At 38.4% G+C, this 20353-nt stretch overlaps 2 protein-coding genes across 3 annotated transcripts in view; one reads left to right on the plus strand and one right to left on the minus strand.

Moving 5' to 3' along the window:
• Positions 1-4651, plus strand: part of ago3b (argonaute RISC catalytic component 3b) — a 27351-nt gene extending 22700 nt beyond the window's left edge. For both annotated transcript variants that reach the window (XM_077195290.1, XM_077195291.1), the window contains exon 19: positions 17-4651. In XM_077195290.1, coding sequence (XP_077051405.1) covers positions 17-125 — 109 coding nt within the window. In that variant the 3' untranslated portion in view covers positions 126-4651. The remainder of the gene's footprint in view (positions 1-16) is intronic.
• slc9a3.1 (solute carrier family 9 member A3, tandem duplicate 1) lies at positions 2820-19967 on the minus strand. The gene is made up of 17 exons (XM_077195292.1): positions 19568-19967; positions 17675-17977; positions 17253-17413; positions 15190-15268; positions 14909-15086; positions 14544-14764; positions 14189-14391; positions 13994-14083; positions 9718-9788; positions 9503-9632; positions 9178-9341; positions 8834-8951; positions 8561-8734; positions 8433-8481; positions 7665-7736; positions 6763-7021; positions 2820-6677 (listed from the first exon to the last, which is right to left on the minus strand). Exons 1-17 carry the CDS (start codon positions 19785-19787, stop codon positions 6659-6661), a joined length of 2511 nt encoding a protein of 836 aa, XP_077051407.1. The 5' UTR covers positions 19788-19967; the 3' UTR covers positions 2820-6658.
• Positions 19968-20353: the final 386 nt, after the last annotated feature.

The following is a 20353-nucleotide window of genomic DNA, read 5'->3' on the forward strand; positions in this document are numbered from 1 at the left end:
TTCTCCTCTTTCACAGCGCGGAAGGCAGCCATGTGTCGGGCCAGAGTAATGGCCGAGATCCTCAGGCCCTGGCCAAAGCTGTGCAGATCCATCACGACACACTGAGGACCATGTACTTTGCTTAGCCCCACCTCCACAGACCTGTCAATCACCAGTCATCATGCACTTAGCGGAGGAAGGCTTCTCCCAATCACAGGCTGCTAAAGAGAACCAAATGTAACAGAACTTATAGGAGGAATGCAATAGAAAAACAGCCAATCTTTCCAATTGCCTTCGCTCACTGATTGTTTTTAATATGTAGATTGCAGCTATACCATTATTTATTAGATTTGTAGATCTGTTTAACTTTTAATTTTCCCTGCTTAGGTCACTAACCCAAGCTTAAAGGTTTGCTCGATCAAATCGTCAGCGAATGAGGCACTGTTATTTCTTTAGGACATGAGTTCTTTTGTCCTGCTCATGCCGATTTCTCCTACAGAGTTAGTTTCACAACTAATCAAACACACATGAGCCTGGACATCAATGTCTTCAGGTTCAACTGAAAAAGAGTGTTCGAACAGAGTTGAAACCAATCTTTGGAACACCTTTGGTTTGGATTAGTATTCTATTAGGTTTAGTGAAGGATTTTGGAGGAATGCCACTAGAGGGCAGTGTAACGTTTTGCTAATAGTTTGCAATGACATCTTGCTGTAGGTCCTCCACTGTTCCTCTGGACATTTGTTGCGCTAATCTGTGACCAGTCTTGATATTTCACTAGTAAATCAAGTTTTTCCAGAAAAATCTACTCTATAATCTGCAAAAAAGACAACTGAAATGTCATTCCATTTTGATCCAACCAGTCGGAGATCCACATTTGTACCTTTACATCTCATTTACCACATGTCTTATTCCGCTTTTTGAACATTGGAGACACCACTTTTTCTTCCAGTTTCACGGTCTTTCAAATGATTCTTTATACCTCTGTGATACATTAACTTTCTGGTCCATGCACTGCCTGGAAAATGTTTCTCCTTGCGGTTCCTGTCGTCTTCCCTCTCGGCCCGCTCATTAAGCAGAGGTGACAGATTAGCTAAGAGCTGCAGAATCACCAAAATAGGAACTTTGAACTTTGAAACTCAAGGGTCGGTAAAAAAGTTTCCACGTAGTCAACCATATGTTATTGTATGTGCGTTGAACGCTTTGTGCCTCGTTCGGTTTGTGTGCGCTTACAACGTAAGATTTCGAATCAGTCAGAGCGTGACTGAAACACACTCGATGTGTGTGTGTTTGCACATATAACTCCACCCAAGGCAACTCAGAGGCCTGTTATCCATTATTATTCAATTCACAGCTGCTGGACATTTCATTTATGAGCTTATTTATGATGTTGCTTTTAACTTGCATTGTCAATAGTGCATTTGTAAATTATCTATTTAACTTATCAGTTTCTTAACTAAGCATTTTAGCCCTGTGAACTTTGACAAAAACTGTCCCATAAGCCTTTTAGTGCAATAAGCCAATTATTGACGGCTCTGTCGTAGACTTTCAATTACAATGCAAACAGTAACTTATGAGTGAAGGCTTTCATTTTACAAATGTTTTGTTGTATGTGGCATTGTGTAAGTGAACTCGAACGCCATGGATTTCGCAGGTTTTATTGAAAATGAATGATGAGTTTGCAGCGGAGATGGTTACTCTCGAGGATATGTTGAATGGAAAAGGCTCAGTTTGCTAATATGTTAAAAGTCAAATGAGACAAAGTGCCTGTTTTATAGGAAATATCCCTAAAATAAAATTCTATTGGAGTAGGTTTTAATGAAATATATATTTAAAGTAAGTGGCATGTACATACGGTTGGACAGATATTTAGCTATTGAAACTGTTGTTATTAAGGTCATTTTGTTGTTAAGGGCAATTTGAATCGCTGAACTGAATAAAAGTCCCGGGTCATTTTCTTTCTTTCATATTTTTGAACTTTCAAACTGTCTTTTGAATTTTCAAATTGTCTTTTTCAGCGTTCAAACTTTCAAAAGCTCTTTTTGAATTTTCAAACATTTGTTTGGACTTTCAAAAGCTCTTTGAACTTTCTTTTGAACTTTTGAATTTGCAAACATACTTTTTAAACTTTCGTTTGAGCTTTAAAACTCTTTATTTGGATCTCTTGTCTTCAAATTCCCTGCTTTTTCATAGCCCCTGTGTATTCAACTTGCATTCCACACAGACCAAACCAATGTGCCTCCAAAACAGGGGTGGCAGGGAGTATTGGGTAAAAGCATTTGGATTGTAGCGGGGTAGGTGGAGGGTTCTATTCGTTAACTCTGTGGCCTCTGGCACACTTTCACATCACCCTTAATGTGAATGGCACTGTAGTCTTTTTGCCCTATAGCCACAAATACGTCTTGACCAGTGTAGCTGCTATTTTACATGATAACAAATTACATCTGCTTTTATATGTGGTAAGATAGCGAGAGAGATTCTGAGAAATGACTGACAAATATATTGCTGCACTTAAAAAGCTGTACAGTCTCAGATTTGGCGAAACGCCCGAGGTGCTAAGAGGTGTGGTGCTGTAATTTGGGGGATGTTAACCACACTAATCTCTATCTGCTCCACATTTTCTTGTGAATACTTGTCATGGAGTGTTTCACCAGGACTTTAGAGCCTTGTTTGGTATTTTTTCAGAGTGTGATATTCGGTTAGCTCATTCATTTTTCTAAACAAAAATACTCAATTTTGGCAAATTACCAGACCCACATACTTGTTCTTACAAAATGTCTGTTTTAGCGAGTTAACTGGAATTTAGGTCTGTTAAAAAAAAACAAAAAAACTTGCTCTTATGTCAATTTGCTTAGGTGCTCTTTTTCTTTTGTTTCAATGTGCTGAGAACTGTTACTTCTCCGCCGCTACCAGCATTTGAACTTACTTGAAAAAGGGGAGTGATCAGTAGAACCTGCACCCATATGCATGTTTGGCTTTAGATGGCAGCTTACACAGCCTTTTGAAGTTGCCACGGAATAAATTGCAAAAAAAAAAAAAAGTAGGTGGGGCATTGCATAGGGGTGGTGCTATTCTAGTTAGTGGGTGTGGCTTAAACTGCCCCTCCCACTACAACTGTGACACGACACTCTCCACCCCTTGGCTTAAAGCTGGACTGCGAATACCTTGAAGCATTTTTAATTCAGAGAAGTGTATTTGTATATTTTTAAATAACGTAACTGCATAATGCACATCAATTATTTTTGCTAACAAAGTCTATGAAATATTTAGCAAAAGATGAAAATAGTGATGTTAATCATGATAGTGACTAATATAAAAAATGGCTTATATGCAATAGACTATTAGGTTCGTCTCGTATTTTCTCGAAAGTCGTTTGTGAGTGTCTCTGCATCATCCTACGGTATTTATGACAGTAATTATGTTGTTCACAAAGGGATGAACCTTCAGTCCTCTTTTTATCCTTATGCTTCATTACTTTTATTGATTTAAACATGAAGGTACCGACTCAAATATTTCTATTTAGTTGATTTAAAAGCATGGCAATTCACACACAAGCACATTTGAAAATGCCTGTAGGCTACTAGTCCTCTTGAACTCGTCATATTATTGGTGTCTGAATAGATGAGTGATCAATTGTTTTCTTCAAGCCTAGAGTATTTGCTTCTTGACTTTGTTGAGGTGAAGATTCATCCTTTGGGCAGATGAGTTAGTGGAATGTGCCTTTTCTGATGGTGCTGTTTTCAGACAGAAAAAAAAAATCCCTTTTTAAGGGCCCAACAAGCCTATATTGAAGTTATGTTGATATGATATATACTGTATAATGTGTGTTTAAGAGTGTTAAAACTGTATGTGTGGGTGTGATTGTGCCTCTTTATTCGCCAAGAACACATGAAATCACAGAGCTTGCCAGTTATAAGGTCTCTGGACCAAAATTTCTACACTTTTTATAAAGATTTGGCACTGCAAAACGAATAGATCAAGCACTGACCATACAAGCTATACTGTATGAAGCCTGGAAACTTATCCCAAGTGATGTTTTCTATTTATTTTTGTCTCCAGTCCATTTTTAACAACCAGTGTCAAATCTGTGTTCTCTATACATGATGAAATAGCAATAACGTAATTGGTAATTTCACTAATATTTGGGCTGAGTTCCAATTTTAGACACCTTTTCATAAATTAACTTTGTGAATCCAACTGTTACATTTACTAACATGTTTAGTCGGGTTGATTTGGTGATTATAAAATGATATTTATATCTGTCGTGTGATTAAATACAGCACATTAAAGATGAGCAGGAGTATCAGCGTCCCGATTTATCATGCTATGCAAGCTTCTTTAAGATGAGAAGAATCTTGCATTGTATAATAAATAAATATTTACTATTTATCACTCTCTCCATCGTGATTCAACACACATTCAACGCTCTGATGTAATGGTTTAGTTATAGTGTGATGAAATATTAATGATTGTTAACAAAACTGTCCAGTTTGAATTATATATACTTGTCTCAACCCTTCAAATTGTGTTTTTTCCTTGGGTCTTTTTATTTGGTTGTTCTATTTAATTGTCAATTTTTCAATTAAATTGTATGTATGCAAACTTTGATGGATATGTCTTTTGAATGGTTTGTCTTGGACAAAAAGATTATACATATGAATAAATATTGAATGTACATGCATTTTGTGTTTACTGTGCAAGAAAGGAGTGTGTATCTCAGTGTTGTTATTAACTTAAAAATAATTTTCTATAATTGAAATAAGGCTGAAAGCAAATAAAATATAAATATTAGATAAAAAACGTAAACTTAAAAAAATTAAATTAGAATTAGAAATCTAACTGAAATAAGTTGAAGTACTAAAATGACTAAATCTGAATAGAAATAAAGCTAAATATACATATATTTTAAAAAAAGCAGGCAAAATTCTAAAACGTATCAAATATTTATTTGAAAACTAAAAATATAAAATTAAAAGGTCATCTAAAAATTTAATAAATGCTATAATATATAAATATAGGCAACAATAGCTGAAGTGTGATTCGGTGTAATTTCCTTTCATAGATGTAAATAAAACTGTCATAATCGAACAGATGAAGATGAGTGAAGCAAGAATGGCTAACATATGATTCGATGCACATAAATGTTGATCAATTCTTTATTAATTCCACAAAAGAAAGTAAAATGCCCAGAGAAATACATTATTTAAATGACAAGATAAAACCAACTGATTTAAATATGATCTTTTCCATGCACAAACATAACAATTGACACCTCAATTCACTCACATAGAGACTAAAATACTAACATCACCACTGATTTCTGCAAGTTTCCAGAGGAATGAAAAACTCACTTTGTATAATTATTTACTTAAAACCATCCATATTCATACACGTTCATATTCCGGTGCAGGGAAGAATGTGCCTTGTAGAGGTGACATCACTGCAGTAAAGTGCCATTAAAAATTAAACCACAAGGTGGATCTTGAGAAAGACAAAATGGATTTGCCGTCACTATCAGCATTATTGCACAAAATATATCCCTGTCTTCTAAACCTTTCCCCCACACACCATTTTCAAAAGAAATCAAATTGGAGCTTTTATTTGCCTTAAGACCATCTATAGGCTAGTGTAGTACAGTAAAGGTTAACAAGAATACCCTTACAGCAAATATACAGTATGCATTTAAAAACTGACGTAACAAGCAAATAATGTTCATGGTTATGATGTAAACTGAATGTTTTTGGCTTTTTTAAAGGGGACCTATATGCCCTGTTTCACAGTCTTGATTTTGTATTTGGAGTCTACTAGAAGGTTTTCATATACTTGAATGTTAAATTATTATTTTTTTTAGACATTTTTCACTTACAGCAGCGCTCTTAGTTCCCGTCTCAATTAAGCTCCTCCTTCCAAAAAGTATGTGCTCTGATTGGTCGACTGGACCGGTGTTTTGCGATTGGTCAACCACTTCCAGTGAGTTACTGAAATGTCATGCCGCTTATCGTATCCGCAAGTTTCAACAACACCTTGCCCCCTTTTTTGCTTATGATTTTGGTGGGTATTATTTAAATGAGGGATATTGTGAGGTGTCCGTTCCCAGAATTAATCTCACAATCGAGGCATTTCCGGGAGTTCAGAAACTGTGCTTACTGATACAGAGAATAACTTTGTATTTTGTTACTTTGTAGGCCTTTTTCATGCTTAAACAGAAACATTACACACTAAAGAAAGAAAAGCATAAAAGGACCCCTTTAAAGCCCAGACTTCCTTTTTCAATGGGAAATATGTCAACACAGGTAGGAAACTTGAAAAGCTGTTCTTTTTTCTACGTCTTTATGCACTCAACATGAGTATATTGCCCTAAATGGATTATAAATGAATTGTAGAAAAGTGCTGGAAAAAATCCATGTTTTTTTCTTTTCTTTTCCCATGCAATTTTATTGGCGTATGGCAGTTTCAGTGGGATTTCCTGCAGCAATATCTATTTAACACGCCTGTTTGGAAGTTTCTAGTATGCCTAAGACCTTGCTTAACTGGTTCAGGTGTGTTTAATTAGGTTTGGATCTGAACTCTGAAGGACAGTGGCCCTCCATGAGCAGGATTGGACACCCTTACTGTAGACGCTACAGGAACAGTCCAGTATGTGGATGTGCTTTGTGAATGCCACCTAATTGTCCTGTAGTATCTATTCAAAGACTGGTCGTCTGTAGTGAGAAATAAACATAGTCAGTAACTATACACCTGTATTTTTTCAGATAAGTGTTGGTAAACAGGTGAATGTGTACTCACTTTTCCTCACTGTCTCCTTGGGGCTGTTCCTCGTGCTCCTCTAGAGTTAAAGAAACATCAGCCATCAGGAAGGAGTCTGTGGAGCAGGTGCTGATCCTCATGGGTGCAAGACGCCCCAGTCTGTTGGGCGTCCAGGGCAGGCGTCTCTGGGCCCTCTGGGAGGGTGCGACAGCCATGTCCATCTCAGTCTCCATTAGCCAGGGTGGGCTGTGAGTTGGACTGTCCATATCTGGCATGAACGCTGGATTCTCTATGCCAGCTTTAATGAGATATGGAGGAAACATAAACAAATCTTTAACTTCTTATGCAAATGTGTTTATTCGGGGTCTTTTAAAAAAAATGGCAAAAGACTTGATGTGGTGGTTGACACTTGCTAGCTCTACAAACAAAAAAATAAATTGGAATGATATCTGGTTGTATGTTAGAATGAAAAAGTCACACTCCGGATGTTCAGGGTCTCTAGAGACCCCACACAAGAAATGTGATTTTGTAACATAATAATGTAATTTTTTTTAAAACAAATGTAATTTCACTCACTTTATTCATGTTTTTACTCTACATTTGTGCAGTGTTGGGGGAATTAAAGGATTTTTTTAATTTACCGTGTATAAATAAATGAAGACAGAGATGAAGGGGCACACAACCTATTTTTAAAAAAATCATTTATTTATACACAATTTTAAAAATACCTTAAAACGCACAAACACTGCACAAATGTAAAGTAAAACCATTAATAAAGTTAAAAATATTACATTATGATGTTATAAAATCACATTTTATTGCACGGGGTCTCTAGAGGCCCAAACAGCACATCCCAAACGAATAGCTTAGAATGGTTAATTATTGTATAGATTTATTGCCCTTTATGTACAAACCAACATCTGTTCAGACCCTTTTCTTACCTCCAAATGTATATGTGTCTCTCATAAAAGCACTATTCACAGCACCAGTCTCACTACGCACAGCACTGTCAACTAAAAAGACAAAAACTTTAACTAAATATATAAATAAAAAGTAGAGAAGAAAAATTGAATAAATACTTATAAATACTTAAATAAATAGTGGAAAATGCAATTGCTTATATAAAGTGCCTTTTACTTTAGTGAATATCATGTTGAGGATGTTTATGTTTTGTATTTTGTAAGATTGAGATTTTATTATTTTGAAAAAATATGTATTTTTTTATTTAGTCAGATTATGTTATTATATTACAGCACATATTTTTGAAAATAAATACATATGTTTTAAATTATTGTATTTTGTAAGATTAAGATGATTCTTTTTTTATACATTTGATTTGTTTATTTAGTCAGTTATGTTATTATTTTCCAGCGCATATATTTGAAAATAAATCATTTTAAAAATGTATATATATAGCAATATATATATGCAATTTAAATATGTTCAATATGTATCTGTTTATTTATATACTAATATATCTACATTTACATTATATTTAATATATAATTATTTAAAAGAAATAGCTTTATATATTATACATTATTTTACAATTTATTTAGTGTTTGTTTAAAAATGATTTAAATATTTAAATACATTTATTTATATATTCATATTTAAAATTATATGTATAATTATATTTTTATATTTAAAATATATATATCAGTGTCATAAGTATTAATAAATGATGCTAATAAATAAAATATTGTTACCATCATCTCCATATAGATGGTCCTTGCCCTTTGGGTGTCCATTAGACATCTGAAAATATGTATAAAGTTTTTAGGTGCAATCCTAATTGACTGATTTGGTTGAAAGAGATGTCATGGAGGTCTAATACCTGATGTGTTAGCTCCTTCTTGTGGTGCTTAGTGATCTTTTTAGCAGGGTTGACACCCATCTTAGCAGATTTGAAGGACTCGAGGCGGCTCCTCATGGTCCTCTGAAAGATCTCCTGCACCTCGTCTTCACTCTGGTTGATGCCGAAGTGACTGCGGCTGTATTTGTGACGGTGCTGTTCAGAAAGAGAGGATCAGATAGGCCAAATGAGATGCAAACTATATGCATGTGTGTGTGTGTGTGTGTGTGTGTGTTGGTGAAGAGCGATTCATACATGCTTTCTGCTCCTGTACAGGTGCTGCTGTAGAAGATGATGGGCATTGATGTCATCCACCGCATTTTTCCTGTCTTCCCCATGGATATCCCAGGATATTGAGGGAATAGTGTCTTTTCTAATCAACAAAAGGCAAAACAATCTTTATTATTGCCATGTCTCGCCATCTGGGAATTTAATTGTCAAATTTCAGCTCTTTGTGCATTGCAACCCTGGCAAAGATTCTTAGTCCCACATGTAGCTAGATCTGATTACTCCTCTCCTTCATTAGTCATAATAGTTTTATGATCAACATTGATTAAGCAATTGTTTAAATGTGTTTTCAACATAGTCAGTGAACTTACACAATGGAGGTTACTGAAACATTTTCGATTCCAAACTCGTAATTTGACATATCAACCATTATATCAGGCATCGCATCTGCAAATTCTGAACCATATTGTTTTTTGAAATCTATGTTGGCTGCTTCATCACTACGAATGAAGGCCAGAGAACCTTGGCGTTCACCCTACATGAAGAAAGAAAGAGGTTTTTCATGATCTTCTTTATTGTTGACAGTACCGAGGCAAAGGTGTATAGCAATGCATCTACTATGCTTGTATATGAAATTATTGATAACCAAAAAAAAGGCAATATTATGCGACATATGAAGCCAGTCTGTTATCTCACCTCACTGACGTAGTTCATAGCGTCCTCCAGATTGAGTTTGTGGAAGACATTAAAGAGGTAGTCTTTGTTTTTTCTGGCCTTAGGTTTCATCAATATCCTGCAGATATACTTCTCCTCAAACCTGTTCCAACTGAGAGCGAGTATCAACACATTTCATTTCAACACATTTAATTCAAATATTTGAGGTTATTCACAGAAGGGAGGAAAGCATATACCCTCTGGTCCACCAGTTATCTCCAATGCGACCACAAATGTCCTCCACTGCTGCTAGTATGTGGTCAAATGCCTACAAAGAAACCATGAAGCATGACTAATTAAAAAATAATAACAACTCTAAAACAATTAGTTTGTAAAATGAACACATAAAATAAAAAACAATATACATATACCCATGAATAATTATAAATACAGGATTTTATTTATATATATATATATATATAATCCTGTATTTTTATTTATTTATTTGTATATGTATATTATTTGTGTATAAATGATTTCCATTACACGAGAGTAGATGTTAAAACTTCATGCTGATTTGTACTCGGCTTTCGCCAAGATAAGCACCAACTAAGACGTAGTTTTACAGTAACCTATGCTTCTCCATCCATTTACGCTTCTTTCCATCTGGTGACGTGAATCTCCTTCTGTCTGGTGTTAATAGTGTATTTGCGCGTCAGCACACACAACGGCTGCAACCACAGTGCGGTCCCCCCATAACAACCCTCTGGATTGAGCGGAGTAGGGAACATCTCTAGGGTCTTCAAGTGGGCACCTTCCGTCCTCAGTGTTTCGTCGACTAGCCCACGACACCTCAAGAGGGCTCGACAGTGACTCTGGCGTCCCAGAGTCACCCCTCTCCATCCCCCACTCAACTCAGCCCAGCTTACTGACCTCTACTTCCCTCTTGCTGCTGAGACCTAACCACAATCTCACAATCTCTCCGCAACCCAACCATACGCGCCAACCCGTTTGACTAAGGCTGTCGAGCCCCACTGGTGCGTTAACATGCAGTTTCAGTGGCAACGGTTCCGTATGGCATACCACCTACCGCAAAACACAATATCTGCCCAACATCCCGTCATTACGCAATATACACAGGAACGTAATGACTGTAAATACTATACAACCTATACAAATAAACCAACACCCTTCAAGTTTTCAAGAATTCTACGAAACCGTAGCATGGCGGCCTGTACTCAGCCAGCTAGAATCTTTCCGTCTCAACCACAGCCAGTTGCTGCTCCTTTCTGCTGCTTCAGATAAGTTCTTTACTGTGCGACGCAACTCTTGACCACTGAATCCGACGTCTCTGAGGAACCGGGTTGTAGAGTGTGCCACAAAACCTCGACAACCCACTTCCACTGGATAAACCTGGACTCTCCATCCTCGCTGTTCTGCTTCAGTGGCCAGATGAGCATACCGCAATTTCTTCCTCTCATATGCCTCATCTACCGCATCCTCCCATGGCACTGTTAACTCTATCAGTTGAACAATGCGTGTTGATCCAGACCACAAAACAATATCTGGTCGTAGGTTAGTGGTGGCAATCTCAGGTGGAAAAATAACACAAAGGTGATGAACACAAAGGACAAGAGGAATCCTCTCCTACCCAGAGGTTTAGGTTCTGCGGTGATGGGAGAACATCATATGTTGACCTAATAAGGAAATTGATCCTACTCTCTTCCATTGACCAAAGGTCTTGCCAGCCCATTTTTCGTTGTTCCACACTCTCCCATCTCATCCAATCTCCCTGCTTGGCCTGGGAAATGGCCTTTATACATCTCATCCTCTCCTCCTGCTTTCGCACCTCGTTGACTACCAGCTTCCTCCTTTGAGCTGGGCCTGCCTTGTGCCATTTAGGAGGAGCTAAACTGAGCCCAAAACCCCCTCTTCCATGCTGTACCTGTCCCACGATATCCCCAATTTGAAGGTCAGCCTTTGCCTCTACTACAGATTTCTTTGCTGACCACTTTCTACCAGTTTTTACCACAGGGGCTGCCTCCCTTACACATTTGTCGCGTGACTCTGCTAAAGTCATTTCCAGTCTGACCTTGGCACACTTAAACTCCTCGGGTAAAGCAGAGACTGGCAGCTGCAATACTCCTTTACTATAAAGTCCCACTCTGCTGAGGCAGCGTGGAACTCCCAACCATTTCCTGATGTATGAACTTATTAACGCTTCCAGCTTATCCACTGTTGTCAAAGAAACCTCGTACACAGTCAGTGGCCACAGCAACCTTGGCAGTAGACCAAACTGAAAGCACCAGAGTTTTAGTTTGCCTGGTAGAGCACAGCTGTTTATGCTCTTCAACCCTTCCACTGCTTGTCGTCTAACTTCTCCCACTCGAACTGTGTCCTTTAGATCCCCATCGTACCATCTCCCTAGACTCTTCACTGGCTTCTGAGAAACTGTTGGTATTGCCTCACCATTAATGAAGAATATTTTATCTACTACCTTGCCTTTAACTATTGAGATGCTCCTTGATTTAGAGGGCTTAAATTGCATTCGTGCCCATTCAATATTATCTGTTAACTTCCCCAATAACACATTAGTGCAGGCTACCGTTGTAGTCATGGTTGTCATGTCATCCATGTATTCTCTGATTGGTGGTAGTCGCATCCCAGAAGCCAAGCGCTCTCCTCCTACTACCCATTTTGATGCCCTAATGATTACTTCCATTGCCATGGTAAAAGCCAGTGGAGAAATGGTGCATCCTGCCATTATTCCAACCTCTAAGCATTGCCATGTAGTGCTGAATTCTGGAGTTGAGAAACTAAATTGCAAATCTCCAAAATAGGCTTTCACTAAATTTGTTATCGACATCGGTACCCTGAAAAAATCAAATGATGCCCAAAGAAGCTCATGTGGCACTGAACCATATGCATTAGCCAAATCCAGGAATGTCACGTGGAGCTCCTTCCTCTCCTTTTTAGCTGATTGTATTCGTTGCCAGATAACACTGATATGTTCTAAGCATCCTGAGAATCCTGGAATGCCCGCTTTTTGAACTGAAGTGTCAATGAAGCCATTCTTTAATAGGTAGGTTGACAATCTCTGAGCAATAATGCTGAAGAAAATTTTGCCTTCGACGTTTAATAGTGAAATAGGGCGAAACTGACTGATGCTTGTAGCATCTTTTTCTTTGGGTATAAAGACTCCCCCTGCTCGGCGCCATGATCTAGGTACAACCTGCTTTTCCCAAGCCACTTTTATCAATTTCCACAGAATCCTTAGAACTCCTGAAGCACTCTTGTACACTCTGTACGGAACTCCATTAGGCCCTGGAGATGATGAAGCCCTTGCCTTTCTCACAACCTGCTCTATCTCTTTCCACTTAGGTGCACAGACCTCCATTTGGTATTCTGGTGGATTGACAGGTGGGATGTCTGACGGAATTGACATAGGCTCATGCCTTTTTGCATCTGTATGCGTTTCCTCCAAATATCTCTCTAGCTCAACCCTAGATGCTTTTAAAGTGCCATTCTTCTCACTGGTGAATAACTTCTTTATGAATTTGAAAGGATCTTTATAGAAATTAGCCCTCGCACGTTCCTTCTTTTTGTAGCGTTTCCGTAGGCGCTCAGCTCTGCGTAATGTTGCAAGCTTATCTTTTATGGCCCTTTGTAAGAGATTGAGTCCCTCCTTCTGACTTTGTTCCGCTCTTTTCCATTGCTTCCTCAGCTGTCTCCTTTCTCTAACTAACCCTTCAATTTTCTGCTGCCGTCTAGACAATCCAGGAGTAGTTTGTACTTTTTCCTTCCTTTTTTCCACACCAAACCTCTCACTTCCATATGCGTAAATGATGTCCCCAAATTTATCCAGCTTCTTTTCAACTGTACCAGTTAATCTTTCCTATGCAAAGCATAGATCTGTGTTTACCGTGTCCCATGCAGTTTTCTCACTAGCTCTTGGCCATCTAACTCCAGGCCTATGCCCGTTGAGGTTCTTTTCTCTCTTATGCTGGTTAGTCTGACCGGGGTTCACAAGAATCAATGTGTTCATCACTAACTGTGCTAACCCTCATCTCCTCTATGACAGGGGTACTGATATCCTGCGAACTGTGGTTTGCTTCCTGTCGCTGAAATTCATTCGACTGACTTGACTGACTCCGTAAGAAGTACTGATCAATGCGAGGCCCTTGTCCCTTCTCCCTCAAGCATTTCATTTTCCCTTGATGAATCTTCAAATTCATATATATATAAATCATATTAAAACAAACTAATATATGATAGGCTATATGTTATTTATTATATATATATATATATATATATATATATATATATCCAATATGATATATATATATATATATATATATATATATAGACACACACACATTTATCATCAATACATGTAAATATTAATAAATAAATGAATACATATATTAGTTCTAACAAATACATAATTATTTCTAACTAAAATTTAAATATTTAAATAATACTTAAACAAACTAATACATTATTATTTTTATCATAATTGCCAGTTATAGTTACCCTATTGTTCAGTTTCTCAACAAGTTTCAAGTCTGAATGAGCTGCTCTTTTGACCTTGAGCCACTGAACCAATGGCTTCATTGTGATTCCCTAAAAACAAACAACACACATTATTATTTAACTACCAGGACAGTAAAAAAATCTAACCATTTATAGTCTAATAATTATTATAAAAGTGATGGATATGTTTTTAACCTGAATAATGACAGTGAAATACACCACAATGAGTGTGGTACTAATCATCAGATTCTTCTCTGGGATCTTGTCTTTGTCTAGCATGGCTGCTAATCCGTACGCTACTGCCCCCCGCAGGCCACCGTAGCTCATTACAACCTGGTCAATGACCTCGATGGGAACCAATCTGAACTTGTTTAACAACCAGGTAAACAGGAAAACTCCTGAAAATATAGAACATATCTATAAATCTGTCTTTAGAACAGGAAGGATGCCTTGGCTATTTTGGGTAGGTTTTTTTTAAATAATTCTGTATTTTAATTGTTCTATCATTCTTTGTTCTATCTCAAGCTTAATGAATAAAAAAAAACCTCACCTATGATCCTGTAGATAAACATGAAGAGGAGAGTGAGGAGAATGAAACCTGTGTTCCAAACCCATATCTCTGTATCAATGGCTGTAATGCCCAAGAACAGAAAGATCATGGTTTCGGAGACATTCGCAAGCACCTTCATGGCATGACGAACCGTTGTGACCGATTTCTCGTCCATGTTGGCGTTCACATATTTTTGACAGCAGACACCACAGAAAGTGATCCTGTGACACAGAAAGCGAATTAAATTGCTAAATGAATTGCTTGAAACATTATGCATTGAGCCTAAATTCCTGCAGTACTTATGTTGTATTACTGTATTATTCCCAAATTCTCTGTACGTGTTACATTGTTCAAGAGACTCTTACGAAAGTATAGCAGAGAGAGAGAGCATTTCTGCTGTCAGGTAAGCCAGGTATCCCACCACAAAGACAAAGCTGGCTTCGATGATCTGAATGTGTTTGGTGCACCTGGTCAACAGGGACAGTAGGATGGCAAACCCAACGCCAAGAAAAGAGCCTCCAAATGCCACCACAACAAATGACACTGTAGGAACACAAAAATGAACAGTAATAAGTTTCAAGTTAAAAGAAAGGATATTATTATGTGTTCATAAATATGTATGAGGGGTAGAGTTGAGTATTCATACATATGCCCTTAAAAATCTCTGTGGTGTCAATCCTTGGTCCTCCAAGAGCAACAAAAGCATCAAATACATTGTAAAGCACCTACAAGAGAAAGACAAAAAAAAAACATGTCATGAAAATGTTTTGCTAATGTTCCCTAAAAGTTATTACACTGTTATTTCTAAATGTTTTATGAATATTCAAAACATCCAATTTTTAAAATGTTTTAAAAATGTTTTTTTTCTTGGTTATGCGCTTGTTAAGGAACATTCCACTTTATATTTTTTTAACATTATGGGAATGTTACTTTTGAATGTTCTCTGAACGTTTTGAAACAAAGTAATAACATTTAAACAATATTAGACGAACATCCTACTAAAACAGGAACAAACACAATGCAACAAAACATACTCCAGACAATATGCCCTTTGGAAAGGCACCGTACAAGGTCCAACTGAGGAGGGAAGGGGGGGCTCTGGAGGAGGATGTGGGAAAAAAACAGTCCATGGGGGAGTAGATGGAGGGATGATCCAGAAGCAGAAGTGGTCAGATGATGACCCCGGCCACAGCCAGCGTGATGTTTCCGGGGCAGAGTCGCAAGAAAGAGGAACCATGGTTGGGGACTTGGGTGATGGAGGGTACGATCTCCTGCGATAAAGCTGGCCCAGGTGGAGACCCTAGCGGAGCAGAGGAGACACAGAGCCAGGTTGACACTGCAGGTCCAGCGGTCCAAGGCGGAGCTTACGGTTCATCGGACGGAGGCGGCGACGGAGGCTGGTGGATCCGAAGGGATGGAGGGCAGAGGTGCAACCGGCACCCTGGAATCCTGTGGTGGAACCAGGGTGACGTTTGACCTAGGCAGAGATGGGTGGACAAGGGAGCCTGGTGGAGCTGGTGGGATGACGGGTCATGGTGAAGCTGAGGAAGCATTGACCCAAAGTGGAGCTGATGGGTTGGAGCACCGAGGTGAAGTCCAGGGCTCTGTGGCTGGAGGCAGAGACAGGGGATCCCCGTGCCAAGGCGAAGCTGGGGACTTGGCTGGCTCTGGTATAGGAGTGGGGCGAGATGGGCGAGGGGGGCTGGGTGGGGATTCAGGAAACTCGGGAGACACAGGAAACTCGGGGGACACAATCAATTTTGGAGAAATAGGAAACTCGGGAGACACAGGAAACTCTGGGCTGGGCAGGATCAAAGGGGATGAGAGAAACAGGGGAATAACCTCCCCAAAATTCCCAGAGGCCAGGCTAAGCACATTCACCACAATGGGAGTGTGGGCGTGGCTTCCATCCATGCCCTTGAATTCCACCAGAACTCCCTCGGGGATGGGTGTTGTTGCCTACTCGCGTACCTGGTCAGACGCATTGTTGGGCTGAGGCTCCGGGGCGGTGTATGGCTCAGCTTTGTTTCCTGGCACGTTCTCTGCGGCAGACGCTGGCTCCGTGTCTGCGCTGGAGTTCAGCTTCAGCTCCGTCTGTTTGGGTGATGGCCTACTGGGCTCTGGGTCAGGTGGACTCCTCGGAGACGATGGTGAAAGCTGATCAGTTATTAACCAGCACCCACTCCACAAACGCGGAAAACCTTCCCTGGGTCCGCTCACTGGAAGGCATGCCTTGGACCGCTGAGTCTTGTGTGTATAGAAAGCACAAAGCGAGCGGTCCGGGTAGTAGGCTTGCTAGATCTAAAAAAGTCCCGGGTGTGGTCCTTCAGTGAGCAGTCTTTCTGTTCAAGGCAGAGCAGCAACACTGCTGGTAGGTAAATGAGGATGAGGGGAAGTAAAAAAGAAAAGGAAAAAACTGCAAGGAAGCGCATGAAGAAGGAGAATTCTAGGAAAAAGTCTTTTAATCCAAATACTCAGTAAACAGGCAGGGGAAACTCAGAAAACCACTTACAGAAACAATAACGAGACAGGACAAAGAGCTGAAAAAAACAGGGAGTATTTATAACAGAACTAAACCAAGGAACAAATGAGTTAAATAACGAGCAACAGGTGAACTGAATGAAACTGACAGACTAGAAACCAGGTCAAGACAGGAACAAACACAATGCAACAAAACATACACCTGACATTTAGGAAATTAATACTCACCACTGTGACGCCATCATTGAGCAGAGACTCCCCAAACACCAAGATAAAGAGCACCTCATTCACATGCACTTCCTCGAAAACGGCAATCACAGCCACTGGGTCCACCGCGGCTATTAAACTACCAAACAACAGGAACTGCAGGAGACCAATGTCCAAGTTACCTGATGATTACGGAAATTGTCAAATGAATTCAATATTCTTTATAATGGTGTATATATACTAAAAGCTACTGAATTGATCATTGCAGACAATGCAGGGCATATCTGCCCTTGGGGCTCAACAAGGGCTTTACAGTATGTCCTTGTTTTGTTTAAACAGGAATTATGTGGGTTTGATCTATGCAAAAGACACACAATGTGCATTAAATGACATGCAGATTAGCAGAACAGTGAGAATGCAGAAAATTACAGTATTGAATTTACCCATCGCTCCGGCCTCATAGCAGCCCCAAAGCGACAGGCCTACTGCGGCTGCGTTCCAGCAGGTCCCGAAGATGGCGTAAATGAGAATGGCACCCAGGTTGCTGAAAAATAGCTTGTTGGGCATAAAGTAACTTGCATCCAAAATGATCTGGGGCAGCAAGTAGAAGAAGAAAGTGGCAGGAAGCAGTTTGAATGTCTGTTTCTTGTCTGCTCCCCAGACGATTCCTCCCAAAATAAAGCCCACGATGATGAGCATTCCACTCTCTGGGATCACACCGGTGACATGATGGTTTAGTTCAATCACTGGATACAGAGAGAGAACAGATAACAGATGTTATTTTTTATGATAAGTTTATATTTCTTTTTTTGGTCATGAGACATTTTAAGTCTTATATGCTTAAAATGAATGCTTTGAAATAACTTTTAGTCAACCATGTGCAAGATGGTTTAATATCATTAGTATTATTATAATTATTTGATGTATTTTGGGGCGTCTCCTCATATTATCCAAGAGTTCATGGTGTCTACATGTATGTTTTGTGAATTTTAAATGTTACATCCAAAAAAAAATCAATTCATTATCATGAGCCATCATGCCCAAAATATTTTATAGATAATTTTGCAATTTAAAATTATGTAAAATTTATACAGTTACATTTGCTTTTATGCATTTAGCAGATGCTATTTATTTGCATCAACAATTTTCTTTCTATTTTTTCAGACAATGGCTGAAAATCATCTGTAATTAGATGTAAAACTAGCAGGGTTCATTTGAACTAAATCATTTATCATTTTCATACTCAGGTATTTTGGAAGCTGTTTAATTTAATTCCATTCCCAGACATGCAATATAGTGTCGGGCCAGATCCGGCCCATGTCTGTATATCAACACTATGTTGCTGTCTGGTTTTAATTCTTATTTTATTTACTTATTTTAAATGATCTTTTTCTTAATATAATAATTGTGCACAGCACATATTAATTAATCTTTTTACTCTTTCTTCCACACTTTTGAGATCATATTGATTGAACAGGGAAGAAGAACCAGTCCCAAACATTAACAGCATTTAAGGAAAGAACAAATATTTAATCTGTGGACAGTTCATATCTCTTCATACTGATAACAAAAGAAGGATAAGAATACCAGTACTAACCATATTATTCACATGCCTCATGCTACATTATAAACCCGTTACATGAGTAGCAATGTGCGTTAAACGTTATTTCATGTGAATCGCTGAGCTTTCGCAGGACTTGTCAAGTTACACCATATTGTTTCTATACTTCCTAGTACAAGGTATTCACCAAGAGATCATCTTCCTTTCTCAACTGAACTGAAATTCAACCTCTCATTAAAGTATGACATCAACTTTAGAACAAACTCTTTAATTCATTCATGAGGAATACCACTGTCTCTAATTCTGTTACACAGAATATTTTATTTCTTACTTAACTGTCAATCAATTTTTACTTCATATTTCAAACCAGATTTTTTATTTTATTTACATTTTAATTTGTTCTTAAGTAATGAAAATTTTATTTCTGAATGTTTTCTGAGCATTCAAAATGTTTTTCGATTATGTGAATATTAAGGGAAGACATTTTATCATTTTGTAGACATTATGTGATTGTTACTTTTGAATGTTCTCTGGACGTTCTGAAACAAGTAACATTTAAAAAAAAAAAAAAAAAGAAATCAAGTTAAAATGTTTCATAAAAAGAAATGTTGCATGAACATTGTATCCATATAGTTTTTGTGCTAAAGTTTTGAGAACATTATTAAAGACCACATAACTCTAAACATTATATTAATGTTACTGGAAGAAATGTTGTTCATAACTTTGAGAGAATCTTGCCAGAACATTGGCCAAAATTACCTGGGAAGATACATACCTGATAGTTTAGCCAGTGCAGCCACAAATACCCAAATTATCACCAGGTATGGGGTCTGAACATGATGCCATTCAAATGTGACTATTGGAAGTCCAGTGAGATTGGGTTCCAGACGAGGACTCTGGACCACATTTGCATCTGCGCTTAGTCCTTGGATTAAAGGGTGAATAAAACACACCAGGAAAACTGCCCTCAGGCAGAGATAAGTAGAGTTCGACATTGTGATGGATGATTGTTAAAGATGCACTTACAGTATCATTCTCCTCTCCAGACTGTGTGTACTATAGTTGTCCTTCACAAAATCTCACAATCCAGTCCAAATAAAGGTTCCCAGTTTGCTCTTCCCTTTCTGAAATAAAAAGGTCCATGGAGAAACAAAGTATTGCAGTTTCCCCTTTTTGTTAGTTTTCTTTTAAATCTGCAGTCGTTTTCAAAGTTTATCCCTCTAAGTCTATCCCTTGGTAGTGCTTTTATCAGTTGTGCCTCTGCGTTTGTGGTCCTGGTGAGAGCAGTGGTTCAATCTAGGTAGTGTAAGAGCGTAATAAGAGTAGGGCTGAAACCTCTAGTCAGCCTTTAATTTGTTACATAGAAAGGGACTGAGATCTACGTCACTGGACTGTTACTCTGTCACGTTTTTGATGATTACTCTTTCTGCTTCCGTTGAAAAGTTTAGTTAGTGTTCAGCCAACTTTGACAGCCCGTACTGCTGCGTTGTTATGTTGAAGACTTTTAGTGCACATTTTGGTGCAAATATTCTGTCCGGATACTACAACATGTTCATTGAAA

Source organism: Siphateles boraxobius, unplaced genomic scaffold, assembly GCF_051911475.1.
Source record: "Siphateles boraxobius isolate OS27281-9 unplaced genomic scaffold, OSU_SipBor_1 33, whole genome shotgun sequence".
Taxonomy (NCBI): domain Eukaryota; kingdom Metazoa; phylum Chordata; class Actinopteri; order Cypriniformes; family Leuciscidae; genus Siphateles; species Siphateles boraxobius.

Coding starts and splice junctions, on each gene's coding strand:
- slc9a3.1 (XM_077195292.1), bottom strand. CDS start 19,787: ATGTCGAACTCTACTTATCTCTGCCTGAGGGCAGTTTTCCTGGTGTGT. Junction 15,087..15,189: donor AGAGATTTTTAAGGGCATAT/GTATGAATACTC, acceptor GTGTTCCTACAG/TGTCATTTGTTGTGGTGGCA. Junction 9,342..9,502: donor CTATGAACTACGTCAGTGAG/GTGAGATAACAG, acceptor TTCTTCATGTAG/GGTGAACGCCAAGGTTCTCT.